The following is a 14,687-nucleotide window of genomic DNA, read 5'->3' as shown; positions in this document are numbered from 1 at the left end:
TTAGCTCTTTTTATGTGTTTTGGAGTGAGAGCTAGATAAGTATGAAAGCTGTTGAAGTTGGTCAGTGGTAAGTTGCACACACCAGTGACTCTTGCTTGAGGTCAGGCTGGGCTTCTAAGCAAGATGCCTGCTCAAAAACATTAGTGAATTGCCTTAAAAGCCATTAAAACAGTACTCATAAGTAACATAATGAATTATATGTGATTCTGTGTCCACTAGACATCTACAACGCTCAAAGTAACCAGCATCAACAACATTAGGGACACTGTCAGGACCTGGCACTTCCATGAGAAACTTTATTATTATTATTATTATTATTATTATTATTGAACATTTTAAGTGCCATATTCAACCAAACTCTGAAGAATTTGAGGACCATCTAGCTATTAAATATATCTAAACTAAATAAACTTTGCTTGTTTCTAGTTACTTGTTTTAGGCTTAACTTTGAAAATATACACAGGATTTTGTAGTTTTGCAGCAGCGAGAACGAACAACAACGTACAACCAATCCATGTTGGAAGTTTATTGGAAGGATGTGAAGAGGGTTTGTGGAAGCCTGCCTCTGAAAGGGAAGTGGTGGAGAGAGGAACCAGCAGAGCTCGCTTTTAAAGGGGGCTTATCGCATGTGTACAGAGACTTACAAAGTGCTGACTGGCCTTGGCAATTGCCTGGGCTCCCTTGTCCCCGGGGGCTTGAGGACCACTGGGTCCCTGCTTCAAATGTAGTCAGGAGGGTCACTGGGCCTGGGTTTGCCCTAATCCCTGTAGGCCACCTGGGCCATGTCCAAAATGCCACCAAGAGGGACATTTGTCTGTTGACTGCCCCTGCACACCTTGTGGCATGGGAACATCAAAAACAGACCACCCTCAAGCCAACCTTTTAGGACAGGCCAGGGACAACTGAGGGGACCAGGACTCTCTTGACCCAACTACTGCCATCTCTGACAGGGAACCCCGGTAGTCATCACGGTATCAGGGTGGCCAATCAGATGGCCTTGGCCAGCATTTGGTATTTTTGTTTACAGGCTTTCTCATCTCTCCCATGGTACACCTTAAAGGCCAGTGCTAAGACTTCTGCCTGTTAGGGGTCCTGTTAGGGTTACAGGCCCTCTCTCCAGACACTTAAACTTGGCCTTAATGTTGCGGAAGCTCTGGGAAAAGAAATAGGTCATAAGGAGTTATCTGCCCTCTGGGTTTTCGGAATCTAGATTAGTATACTGTAAGAGGGTCTTTATGAGGTGTTCTAGGAACTGAGACAGATTTTTCTGTCCTGAACAGTTTCCTCGAGTTTCTCATAGTTAACTGGTTTGAGGGCAGCCTTACAGAGACTGATCAGGAGGTAGGTTGTAAACTGGTCTCTAGCTAGAGCACCACCTGAGGTATTATAGTCTCATTGGAGTTTCCGGTCAGGGACCACCCTGGCCCAAGCTGGATGTGCTGCATTAGTTTGAATTTCATCTGCATGTGCTCTGTCCTGTTCCCATACTCACCTTCGTTCCTCAGGAAGTAGGTTGTTAGATAGAATCATGTATGTATAATGAAAAGTGAGACTATAAGATTGGGTGATATATTGGAATTCTTTAATGAAAGAGGTAGACATATAGGATCCCAATTTTTTATCTATTGAGAAAGTTCAGCTAATGAGAAGAGGCCATGTACCTTATCAGTCCATCCATTTCAGCAACCTCTTGCACATCTTGAAGATGGTTGCCAGGTTACATTGGGTGGGTGGGGGATGGGTAGGGTCCCCTAGCTGCACAAGAACAGGTAACAGGAGGGTGAAAGTAGGTGCGAGAGTCAGGCGGTTGGACCGGACCGTTACTGGGGAGGGAGAAGGGGCTGGAGGAGGGGAAAGAGCAGTTGCATGTGGAGGTCGGACCAGTGGGGGCTTGCTAGCAGGGTCCAGAGTAGTGGAGGGTTCTAATTCAGATTGCACAGCCAGGAGGATGTGAGTGGGTAAACAGGAAGCACAGAGAGAGAGTTTGGAGCTGAGGTAAAAGAAAGCTTGAACATAAGGCAACTCCTTCCATCTACCTGTCGGCTGGCAGAAGTTGGCATGGTCCCATAAAATATTGGGGGTCTAAACTGCTGTTACATAGCCATTTTGACTGGTTATCTAAGGGGTATTTGGGCCATATCTGAGTGCAAAGGCAGATGAGTTTAGAAGCCCCTTAAATTGGGCATTAAGTGTAGAGGTTTGAGATTTCCTAGAAGACATCCCAGAGAAGATGTTGGGTTTATATTGCTAGGTGCATTACCCATGAGTGAGGCAGAAAAAAAACGAGATCCAAGGCCTAAAAAATTTTCCAGCATCGCAAAAAATTCAGGGAGGGTCGATTGAGAAGGCACAGGCTGCTCAGTGATTTATCAAACACAGAGCAGGGGCCAGGGCTCTGAGTCCGAGAAACATGTGGATTGTCACTGGTACCAGACAGAGCTGCAAGTAGGACCAAGAGGCGAGAAACCACAATTGAGAAACAAGGACTCACTTGTGGGGAATGGCCAGGGGTGCTTGTTGGCGAAGCGGGCCGGCTGTAACCTTGAAAATGGTAGCTGGGGGTTTCCCTTCCTCCAAGGATCAACAGTCATTCCCATGGGTCCCGGAAAGCCTTTACACTAACCAGGAGAAGGGAGACTCATCAATCGTAGCCAGTGTTGTATGGAGGGGCTCAGTGGTCAAGTAGCTGAAAAGTGGGCTGTCCAGGGTTCGAGCACACCTCAGGGCTCTGGGAGAGCCTGCCTAGTCTCACAGCACCAAATGTTGTAGTTTAGCAATGGCGAGAATGAACCATGAGTATAACAAACCCATGTTGGAAGTTAATTGAAAGGGTATGAAGAGGGAGTTTGTCAAGGCCTGCCTCTGAAAGAGAAGTGATAAAGAGAGGAATAGGCGGAGCTCACTTTTAAAGTGGGCTTAGCACATACACAGCCATGCAATGCATGCACATAGATTATGTAGTGACATATGACCGTAGGACCCTGGGCTGACTAAGCATCTGCCTGAATACTGACAACACAGGTGCAGCTGTAGGACCCTGGGCTGTCTGCGCATTTACATCCTGCCAGGTCCCCAAGCTGGGGGAGGTGGGGACACCACGGACAACGCAACAGGTATGTCTGAATGCTAACACAGGAGGCTAGATAAAGCTTGTTCCTATAATTAATTACAGTAGTACTTAGCATGACTTCAAGTATAGTTTTGAACATATCTGATCATCTATAAGGTGACTGACTACTTGCATGTCTTAATTATGCTTAACACTTTACAAGTTAGTAATTTTCATAAGACTAGGACTTTATATTTCATCCCTGTTAGTTTTAGCCTTAAAAAGAACAATTTTTGAATTGAAGTTCTTGTAGTATCAAAATAAAACTTTTAATCATAGATACAGTCCATACAGAGACTGGCAACTTTACTGATCCATTTATGGTGCACCGTTATAGAACATTGCAGCTTTTTGTATGTCTTAGTTTATCCAAATGGCTAAAACTTAAAGTGAGGAAAGACAAAGAAGCTAGATAAATACTATTGTGAACCTGAGTAGATCAGGAATTTATAAATCTTAATTATTGAATATATCTTATTTATCAAACATGTTGTTACTTATCTAAACTTTCTAGCAGCTAACCTTAAAATTTTATCATCATATGTAGTATATTCTAAACCACAGTTGAATCACATGTATAGTATGTTGTAGCAAATATAACCTTAAATTTTATCATCATACAAAAATCCATACCGCCGGGCGGTGGTGGCGCACGCCTTTAATCCCAGCACTCGGGAGGCAGAGCCAGGCAGATCTCTGTGAGTTCAAGGCCAGCCTGGGCTACCAAGTGAGTTCCAGGAAAAGGCACAAAGCTACACAGAGAAACCCTGTCTCGAAAGACCAAAAAAAATCCATACCAATCCACAATATTCTGGAGATTCATTGCTTCCTTGGTCTAAAGGATACAGTGATAAACAGAGAGCTCATTAGGACTAATAAGTTTTATACTTACTGTTCAAAGCCATGTGGTCCTCTGAAGTTAAGTCACATGGCACGTATCCTTTAACCTTAGTAACAATGGCTGCCAGCTATGTGGCTGCTTACATCCTGATGAGACCATCAGCCAAGATGGAGGAGAGCCACATGGTTGATATTTAAAAACATGTTTTCCTAGTAGATCTATTTTTTTAAATGAGAGTTGAATCCAAACTACACACACACACACACACGCACACACACACACACACACACACACACACATCCTACACGAGTTGAAGCACATACATATATATATCTCCATGTATTATTGATTTTTAATTATAAGCCTTTTGTTATAAGTTTAAAGCCAAATTTTTCTTAAAGATTTTATGAATTTTAGGCCATACCCAACGAACAACTTACAAATCCCAAGTAATAGTTTACAGCATGATCTTAAGAGATATTTTTTGTTTGTTTGTTTTGAGAGCAGAGTGCAGAGAAATCACAGAGATAAAAGATTTTAGAGTTAGAAGTAGAACTTTAGAGATAAGAGGCTTTTGGAAGTGTAGAGCAGAGTGAGTTTAGATAGAAGAGATTTGGGCATCATTCGTTTGTGTAGTTGCTATAATCTGTGAGAATTTGGAAGTTAAGTGTGCCAATTTTTGGCCATTGGTCTGTATTGAGGCCAGGCTGTTGTAATCAAATCTGAGTCCATGGAGGAAGAGAGAGGGTCACAAAGCAGAAGGTTGTGTGTGTGTGTGTTCCTATAAGCTCCAAGAAGGAGCATAGAACTGAAACTGCTGACTACAGGCTGGAGCCAGAGATATCCAGGAGAGTGAAGAGGAAAGGGGAAAGAGTAAGTTCTTTAGTGGAGGGACCCATAAGTGTGCAGAAGAGCAGAGACAAGAGGAAAGGTTGCCTACATAGTGGGAGCCCCAGGGGCATTGCAGCTGGATCCAGGAGCCAGAGAGACATGGCATATTACAAGGAGAGGACTGGTTAAGGGACAAGGAGAACAACCAGGAACTGAGAAGCAGGTAGGTGCCCAATGGAGGGCACAGCAGGCCAGAGGGAAACAGCAGCTGAAGAATCAGCTGCTTGTAGTCAGATTTTTTTCTGTGCCTCCTGTCAGCTCCCAAATAACCACACAGAGATTTATGAATTATAAAAGTTCAGCCATAGCTTAGGCTTGTTACTAACTAGCTCTTACAACTTAAATGAACCCTTTTTTATCAATCTACTTTTTGTCTCCAGGCTTTATTACCTTTACTGCCCATGCTGCTCCCTCTCCAGCTGGCCGGCAACTCCACCCTTCTTCCAGGAGTTCTCTCTGTCTGGCTCTCCCATCTATACCTCCTGCCTAGCTAATGGCTGTTTAACTTTTTTATTAAATCAAACAGAAGGCACCTTGGCAAAGACACATCTTCACAGTGTACAAAAAGATTATTCCACAACAGCAGCTGAAGAATCAGACTCCAGAATTTGGAATCAAATTCACAAATAAATCATCTGTACAGACCTTAGAATTAAATCAGCAGCTTGATTTGAAGCTGACACTGCAGGGGAGAACAGATGTGTGCTGGGTGTGTGCAGGCTCTAGCTGGCTTGCCCTTTGCTCCCCCTCCCTCCCAGATCCCTAATCCTGCTCCCACTTTGCAAAAAACTTCCAGATACATCAACCGTAACTTAAAGACAGGACATTTACCTAGTGTGGCCTAGAAGCCAGACAAAAACAAACAGTAGTTGGGAGTAGCTGGCAGTAGTTGTAGAGGGCCCTAACAAATGTCAGAATCTTGGGTACTGCTGGGTGGCCATTTTGATTGATTATCTAAGGGGTATTGAAACCAGATTGGACTGCAAAAGCAGATAAGTTTAGAGGCCCTTAAGTCAGGCTCTAGGTGGAGGGGTCAGAGGTTCTCCAAGACGCATCACAAAGGGAAGCCAGGAGATACAGGTGACGCAGTTCCCATGGGTAATGAAGAGGGGGAAGGTCGAAGGTCTGAAGTCCAAGGTGTTCCTAGGACTCGAGGACCGAACAAGGAAAACACAAGCTGTTCAGTGGATCATCACTTCACTGGACAGAGATCAGAGCTAAAAGCCCAAAGAGACTTGACTCCTGGTGCCAGGACTTTCGAATGAAGCCAAAGGCAAAAACCGAACTAAAAACGAAGCCTCACCCAAGGGAAAGGGTCAGAGGTGGGGTTGCAAAGAGGGTCAGCTGTAGCCTTGAAGACCATGGCTAGAGGTACCTCCACCTCCAAGAATATCAGAGGAGTGCTGGACAATCAACCATCCAGGAAAGCATTTATGATGTCCAAAGGGAAAACTTACCAATTGCGAATGTTGGGTGGGGTGCCAGCAGTTGGTGAGCTGGAAGGAGAGTCTGTTGCAGGTGGACTGTAGATAAGGGATAGAGTCCCAGTGTGGCTTCAACACCCAAAAGGGGAGCACGCAGCCACCAGGATATCCTACCGAGTCACACACCACCAGTGTTCGTGTTCGAGGTGGAAGGAAGAGTACTTGGTGGATCAGGGCCAAGGTATACCACTAAGTCACACCATGCAACAGGCCTCACAAAAGAGATTTATTGGGAGTTGGGGGGTGCAAAAGCTTGCCTTTGAGTGGGGACAAGAGAGAGACAGAGAGAGAATGTGCTGGGCCAGGTGGTGGTGGTGGGGACCTTTTAAAGGGGTATAGTGCATGCACATAGGGAGAATACTCAACCCTGGTGACAGTGGAAATGTGTCCCATTTGGCAGCAGGTGATAGTGTAGCTGTTGGTGCTGAGCCGCTGAAGGCAGGGTGGAGGGAACACCTGGTTTCTAACACTTATAAAGAGTGACTATATATAAGTGTGTGTGTGTGTGTGTGTGTGTGTGTGTGTGTGTGTGTGTGTGTGTGTGTGTGTGTGTATAGTCATGAGAAAATTATATATGCTACTTAGGGCTGGGAGCAGAAAGGATTGTGTGAGCCTTTTCCTGAGACTGCGTTTTCAACCTCAGTTGGGAAGTCTAGTTTACACCCTGAATTAAAGAAGCTTGCTCCTTTGTATAGGCCAGAATGAATCTGTAATCCATGTATAGCCAGGATAATGTGGAGTATAGCTGATTAACAGTTGGTGACAGGGCACATGGGAACCAGAAGCGACTAGTCCTGCTTTGGGCCTCCACTCTGTTTATAGGCAGGAGCTTTCTGTGTGCTGACTTCTATGTTCCTAAGAATGTGCAGCTGGGCATATGGCAGGAGTGACATCTCCCTGGATGCCCTTACTCCAATGACACTGACCCATCTTGCAGCCATTGGAAACTGCAAAAGAGCCTTTTGCTTTGGAATCTCAGCACGCTTTGCCGAGAAATCTGTAAGTAGTTGGCATTGTAAAGACTTGGAAAGGATTTGAGCCTGTATTGTAGTGCATGTGCTGAAGGGTGAATTGGAAGCAAGGGTGCATGGTGCTTTTTCTTTGTTTATGTACTTTATGCCTTGGAGGTCTTTTCCAGAAACTTCTTACTCATCCCCTTTCAGTACCTTGTGATTGTTTTCCTTCCATTGGCATTTGGGACAGCATAGTTGTTTGGCAGAGCTATCCTGTGTGTTGTAGTGTGTAGCAGTTTTCCTGGCTTCCATCCACTAATTGCTAGAGGCACACAGACAAGTTTTGACAACCGATGATGTCTCCAGACAATTACCCAATCTCCCTTGTGATCTTAAATCTTCCCTAGTTGAGAATTAGCCTGTTTTCTGGTTGGGTATTTACCCTTCACTCTCTAGTTGGAATCTGTGTAAATCTATTTTAATAAAGGTTTGCTTTGGAGATTTGTTTTGTATGTCTTGAGACGGGATCTTGGTATGTAGTGCTGACTGGCCTGGACCTTGCTATATAGATTAAGATGGCCACAAACCTGTGGTGATCCTCATGCCTTTGCCTCCCAAGTGCTGGGGGTCACAGATACGTGACACCACGCCCAGCTTTGCTGGAAGGCCGGAAGCTTTTTGTTTGTTTGTGATAGGATCTCAAGTAGCCTAGGATGCCCTCAAACACTATGTAGCCAAAGCTGGCCTTAAATTCTTGATCAGCCTGCCTCCACCTCCCATCTGTTTTAATTATGGAAGTATTCCATCATGCCTAAGTTTGATCCCTGGAACCCTTGGTAGAAAGAGAGAATCTACCCCAAAAAGTTGTCCTCTGACCTCACATGTACAGTGTGTGCCTGTCCTCACACACACATAGAAACAAATAAGAACTTTGGACATTTCTCCAGCGAAATCTCCATGTACATAAATGGCCAGCAAGTGCATGAAAAGATATGCAGTATTAGTCATTAGAGAAATGCAAATAAAACCACACTGAGTTACTGCCTCTTACCAACTAAGATGACTGTATCAATGGCCAGGTGTAATGGAACATACCTCTTTAATCCTAGCACTTGGGAGGCAGAGACAGATGGATTTCTGTGAGTTTGAGGCCAGCCAAGGCTGCATAGTGGGTCTGTCTCAAAAAACAAAATTAACAGGGCAAAACTGATTAGTGCTGGCAGTGACAAACATGGATTAGAACTTCTTGACATTGCTAGTAGGATAGAAAATGGCTCCGTTACTTTGGAAAACAGTTTGACAGTTCCTCAAAACATTTGCCTTGTAACAGTTAAACAGCTTGCCATAGATGCAAGGATTTTATTCTCAGGTCCACCAAGAGAATTGAAAACATTCATATAAAATGTGTACACTGATGTTCTTTGTAACGTGATTTATGGTAGCAAAAAGTAGAAATGACTCGAATATTTTTGTTAACAAAATCTTGTAACTCTATACCATTGAATGCTTATATGATCATAAAAATAAATGAAACTTTGGTACATGCTATAAGAATGAACTTTGAGCCAGGCGGCGGTGGAACACGCATTTAATCCCAGAATTCGGGAGGCAGAGCCAGGTGGATCTCTGTGAGTTCAAGGCCAACCTGCTCTACAGAGTGAGATCCAGGACAGGCACCAAAACTACACAGAGAAACCCTGTCTCAAAAAACCAAACCAACAAACAAAAAAATGAACCTTGAAAACATCACATTGTGCACATGCATGCACGCACACATACACAGAGCAAATGCAAAAGACCACATACTATATGATTGCATTTACAATAAATATTCTGACCTCTGGATGTATTTTAAAAAGAGACTGTAGATTTTTACGATCTGTAAATTATAACTTAATTCAACCTGAAAAAATTTTAAAGCATAATCAATATGAAATTAAGCTGCAATTGATAGTTCACACATACACTTCTCTATGTTGTTTCCACCCGCCCTCTCCCATGTCCTGTGACTTGAGCCCAGGGCTTGGTACTTGTTAGGTAAGCCACCTCTAGTAGGGGATTATTTCTCTTCTTGACATTTCTCTCTCTCTCTCTCTCTCTCTCTCTCTCTCTGTGTGTGTGTGTGTGTGTGTGTGTGTGTGTGTGTGTGTGTGCGCGCGCGCGCGCGCACGCACGCACATGGAGACCAAAGGTACTCTCAGTGACAAGAAAGCCTCTGCCTTACCTGCAGACAAAATCCTTCATTGCCTGTAGCCTGCTAATTGGACTAGGTGTCTTGCCAGGTTTCATGTCTCCTCCTCTTCAGTGCTGAGATTACAAGCCTCCGCCGCCATGCCTGACATTTCTACGTAGGTTCTAGGAGATTGAACTCAGTTTTCATGCTTTAAGGCAAGTGCTATACAGACTTTGCCCCAGCACCAGGTCCCACATTTCGTTGAAAAGCTCTTTTCTACTGCTGTTTCTCTATATAAAAGCTGGCTAATATTTAAATTATGCAGATTTGTCCTAATACAGATTATCAGCAGAAGTTAAATGAAGAGTCATTCTGTCTCTACTGCTGGTCTTTGCATTGATAACACAAGTAGTCACATACCTGTTTAGGTGTCTCTTGAAAGAAAAACTGTTGTAGATTATTTTCATATCTTGATTTTTGTTAACAATAAGAGAAATAATTTGTTAACCATGCCTAATTGCTCTTCAGAAACTTCAGAGAGAATGTTTAGGACTTTCATGTCTTCTGATGAGCTAGTCTGTTAATGATGTTCACTCTTAATAACAGATTTTATATCATTTCAGACAGATTTGACCAGTTTTGGGCCATCAACCGGAAACTCATGGAATATCCTCCAGAGGAAAATGGATTTCGTTATATCCCTTTTAGAATATATCAGGTAGGAAGTAACATGATGAAAATACCACTTTTTCAAAGCTTTGGGCATCGCCTTGAAGCACTGTGTCTAAAACTCTTCTGTCTATATGGGATCCTGTTAGCATCTGGGTTTGCATGCAGGTTTTTCAGAACCCTCTTTGGCTGGTAGTGGAGCTGGAGGTTGTATTACAATGTCTGACTCATAGTTGCTCTGGTTACACCTCGTGGACTTGCTGACTCAGCCCTTTGCTTCAGTTTATTTGTAACCCCATGTTAATACCTGAAACACGTTCGAAGTCTTGTTTTGCTGATACAGAGTCTTAAGGAGCACAAACTGACCTGGAACTTACCTAGTGGAGGCTGGCCTTGAACATCTGTCTCTACCTCCCAAGTACATGGGACATAGCCATCATGTTTGGTTTTATATTGGGAAGCCAGAACTTTATGCATGTTAGGCAAATACTGTATCAGCTTAACTGCACCCAAAGCCCCAAGGTCTTTTTTTATTAGGTTTTTGAAACAGAGTCTACCACAGAGCCCAGATGGCCTTAAACTTGTAGGTCTCCTACCATAGCCTCCTCAATGCTGGGAATATATGGGAGTGAATAGTGGTAATACTATTTGCCTGATGTATATGCCCCTACATAAAATGAACAAAGCAACACCTACCACACTGTAAGCAAACATAGCATCCTTTTCTCAGTTAATCCAGTACTACTGCTTTTCTTTTTGTTTTTATTGATGTTTGCTGTAGGCACTGTGCTGTCTCTGACAGAAGCATCCATAAAGCTTGGTTTGTATTGGCTGGTGGTTAGCTGATGAAGGCTCGTAGAGATCTGCCTCCCCGGGAGCAGTGGTCAGATACTACTGCATCTGAGGAGAGTCAGCGAAGATGGGAAGTCCTCAGTGTTGTAGACAGTGTCTGACAGTCAGTCCCACAGCAAGCCTGCATGAAGTCAAGAGAAGGTTCTGTAGAGTACTTTGAGAATCCACTATGCTTGGCATATGACAAATGTTAACTGTACCTTGGGGGCTTGCAGGTACTCAGAACTAGTATACATGGGGCCTGCAGGTACTCAGAACTAGTATACATGAGGCCTTGGGTTCAGTTCCTGGCACTGTAAAAGAAGTTGAGTTGATAGTACTTTAAAAAGCAGGGTACCTACTATAATGAAAAATCATTTATTAGAAGAAATTGAAAGCTTGAGTACTCAGAGTTAGCATTGCAGGTGTTATTTCCAAGGTTCATATTTCTCACAAAGGCAGTGTTATGTCCATGCTTTCAGTCCAGTGTCCAGAAAAACGCCGAGTGTAAATTCTATTAACTTTTATTTTCCTTTCCGTATGCCATGAGCTCTCTAGTAATCACGGTCAGGTATTGCACAGCTTCACTGTGCCTCATTGTGGATATGATTGGATAACTAACTGCTCCACAGTCTCTGAAGGCATCACCATGAGAAGAGTTCACAGCGCTTTGAGCTTGGGGCCCCACAGTGCTGATGTCAGTTTTTGCCTCTAACCTGTTTTCTGAACAATACGATAGATTCTTGTTGTAAACACTTGACACTCCTGAAGGAGAAGTTTGTGCTTAATGTAAGGATTATAGCTGTCCCAGGAGTGCAGGTGTATGAGAAGAAGTCTTCCTTTTTTTAACTCATTTCAGGGACAGTTGTGAGACTGATTTATTATCTCGTGCTTTGGTATAACAATAGAGAAGAATTCAGGAGGTGTATGGAGAGTGTCTATGTCTGGAGAGAAGGGAAGAGGTTGTTTTAGAGACAGGGTTTGCTTTGCAGACTAGACTGACCCTGAGCTCACAGGCTTTCATGCAGTGGCATTTCAGGTGTGCATTAGTGCCCCAGCTTGAGAGAATGGTTTTTATAAATTCTGTCATCACATAGAAAGTGGGAACTTAGAGAGTTCTCAGAACTGACTCCACGAGACCTGGCTGCCAGATGGAGACTGTGAGAGCCCAGCTTCCTGTAGGCCCTTTCCTGTGTGGGGGCGGGGAGGGGCCGGAGACTTCATTGTTTCTGAGTTGCTTTACAAGCTTTTCCTCCTTTCCATTTTCGTTCTGGTTTGAGTCTAAATAAGCTTTCAGAAGTGTGGTGTATAAGTAAATACCAGTATTTTAGATTTATAGTTTTTGCTAATTTATTCTTTGCTTTCCTCATTTCTCTGTTGTATTTTTAAGTCTCCCTTTTATGCCCTAACCAAAGGGAAATGGGGCCTCCATTTCTTTTTCCTAATTATATTCTCGTAATAGCATGAGATTTTATCATCCAATTTCTGATTGTCTGTGTGACTGTAATAGTCTGTTTATTAGGTGCAGCTGTTACGTATGCAGCATTTTAGTTAACACTTAATCTAAGCATTGTTTGCATGCGCACACACACACACAAACACACACACACACACTTGAGACCTTACATTAGTAAGAATATTTTAAGGAAAGCCCAGAAGCCTGCATTTAGTAGACAAATGAAGAATAATTTTTTATTAAAATATTAGTTGACTTTGAAGAGACTCATGTCACTTCCTTGGGATAGTACAAATGAAATGTAGAATTAGCACCCACACCTAGTTCTGATATGTCAACAACTTATCTTTTGTTTCCAAATTAAGTTTATCATATTTATATAACATAATTATCACAATGAATGAGATAACTTGAGTGCAGCTTGACCAGAAGAGCCACTAGGAATCTAAAATTTGTGACTGGTGATATTCTTCATATCCTTGACTTCTGTAAAGATTGTTTAGATGCTATTTCTTTTTCATATGTGATGGTGTTCATCACGAACTCAGAATGAGTACAGTCAAGTAACAAAATTTTATGGTAAAAGTCAGATTCATCCAGAATTCTGTAGCATTGCTACAGACCATGCATCTGTCATTTACATAGTAGTCAGTGTGTGAGTTTCAGGTCTGTGTTCCTGAACTCCAGGTGCTTCAGTGTGAGCCAGTGGTCTAGAAATGAGGTTAATGGCCAGAGGTGTTTCCGACATGTAACCAAAATGTTATTTAGAATTACACACATAAACAGATGGCGGCTAATGAGGTTACCCACCAAGAAGCTTTGTAAAATGGCCATGAAATCTCTGGGCACTGGAGTTGTGCTGAAACCACTAGACATCGGTGTTTATGCTTTGCAGTTAGGCATGTGGTGAGGATGCTGTGCCTCTTTAGGAAGCACGGGACATCTAACTGAACTCAGCCAGTAGCGTTCAGTAAGAAAACTCTAATTTGTCTTATGTGGCATGTTCCATCCTGAGCTGTGCCCTGGGAACTCCAGTGGATAGTGTTATGTTGGGCTGATGTTACACTACACTGCTTACAAAACTTGTAATAAAAAGTTTAAAGGATGCTAACAAACTGAGTGTGTAGATAAGTATAAAACTGCAGGTGTCATCTCCGTGAAGAGGGAAAGCTGCCTGTGCAGTAAGTCAGGTGCCAGTGCGTCTGTCTTCTGGGAGGCCAGAAAAGACCTCCTCCAGGAAACAGTGCATCCCAGAATTGAGCAGAGCGGGTGGGCTTAGGATAGGCAAAGGGACGTGAGGAGGACTTGTAGGCAAGGGAGACACTGATTTGGGGTGGGGGGTGGTTCTGTTTGTCGTGGACATCAAGGGTAAGAATTAGGCAGGGAGGAAGGCTGCAAAGGAGAGGTTACTGCATCGAGGATCTTGTTTTATCTGGTAAAGAGCAGGGAGTCTTAAGGGGTATCTAACAGTCTGAATAGCTGATAATCATGGTCCAGCATCATTTAGTCACTTTGTTCTGCAGGTTGCTTGAGACTCCTCTTAGGAATAATAGGACAGTGTTATTTTAAGTTTTAAACAGTAAAGGTTGATAAGTAGTGCCTAGTTTCTAAGGAAATTCAAATTATTTCTGCTTGTCTTTATCAGCTATAAAAGTAAAACAGAGTTTGCATTTAGTTTGTCAGTGTTTCATAATCATCAGAATTCTGCTCCCCTCCCATTTTTCCAGTATAAAGTCATTTTAATATAGCACTAAAGCCTCGTTAATGTTTTAATTTGATTGAGAGGTTTGCTTACCAATTTTACTTAAGCAAATCTACTTACCTTCCATTGTGATGCACTGGAGAATGTAATAGTTAAGGGATTTCAAAGAACATGATTGTGATTGGAAACTGGATTGACTGGGACTAACTTGTTATTTCCTAAACTGAAGAGGGGCCAGATTTCAGAAATCGCTGTATTTTCTGAATTTTTTAACAGAAATGTGTGACAAATGATGGCCGTGTCTTTTAGGCCTCTCTTCCTCCAGGGTTATATTCCTGGTCTCTTACTGTCTTTATAATTTAGTTGGCATTTGTCATTACTTCTAGCCAAAAAGCTGGTGACAAAGAAGGGAGACTTGCTGATTAGTAAACTAAACAGTTTTTTAAGTTTAGTTTTAACTCATTTCCAAAGAATATATGTTATAATTTGTAATACATTTTGACCGTGCTTGTGGTCTGTAGTTTGTTTTTCCTAGTACAAACTATCCTTTTCCCACAGGCCTCTTCTACTTTATGTTA

General features: G+C 42.8%; 1 protein-coding gene across 3 annotated transcripts in view; it reads left to right on the top strand.

The window, feature by feature from the left end:
* The window catches only part of Atg5 (autophagy related 5), a 112,034-nt gene that overhangs the window by 55,716 nt on the left and 41,631 nt on the right, over positions 1-14,687 (top strand). For all 3 annotated transcript variants that reach the window (XM_052751413.1, XM_052751412.1, XM_052751414.1), the window contains exon 6: positions 10,075-10,169. In XM_052751413.1, the coding sequence (XP_052607373.1) occupies positions 10,075-10,169 (95 nt within the window). The remainder of the gene's footprint in view (positions 1-10,074; positions 10,170-14,687) is intronic.

The sequence above is a fragment of the Peromyscus californicus genome, unplaced genomic scaffold (assembly GCF_007827085.1).
Source record: "Peromyscus californicus insignis strain IS unplaced genomic scaffold, ASM782708v3 Scaffold_22__1_contigs__length_63687245, whole genome shotgun sequence".
Taxonomy (NCBI): Eukaryota; Metazoa; Chordata; class Mammalia; order Rodentia; family Cricetidae; genus Peromyscus; species Peromyscus californicus.
The sequence above is the reverse complement of the archived record's forward strand: the minus strand, read 5'-3'. Positions and strand labels throughout refer to the sequence as shown.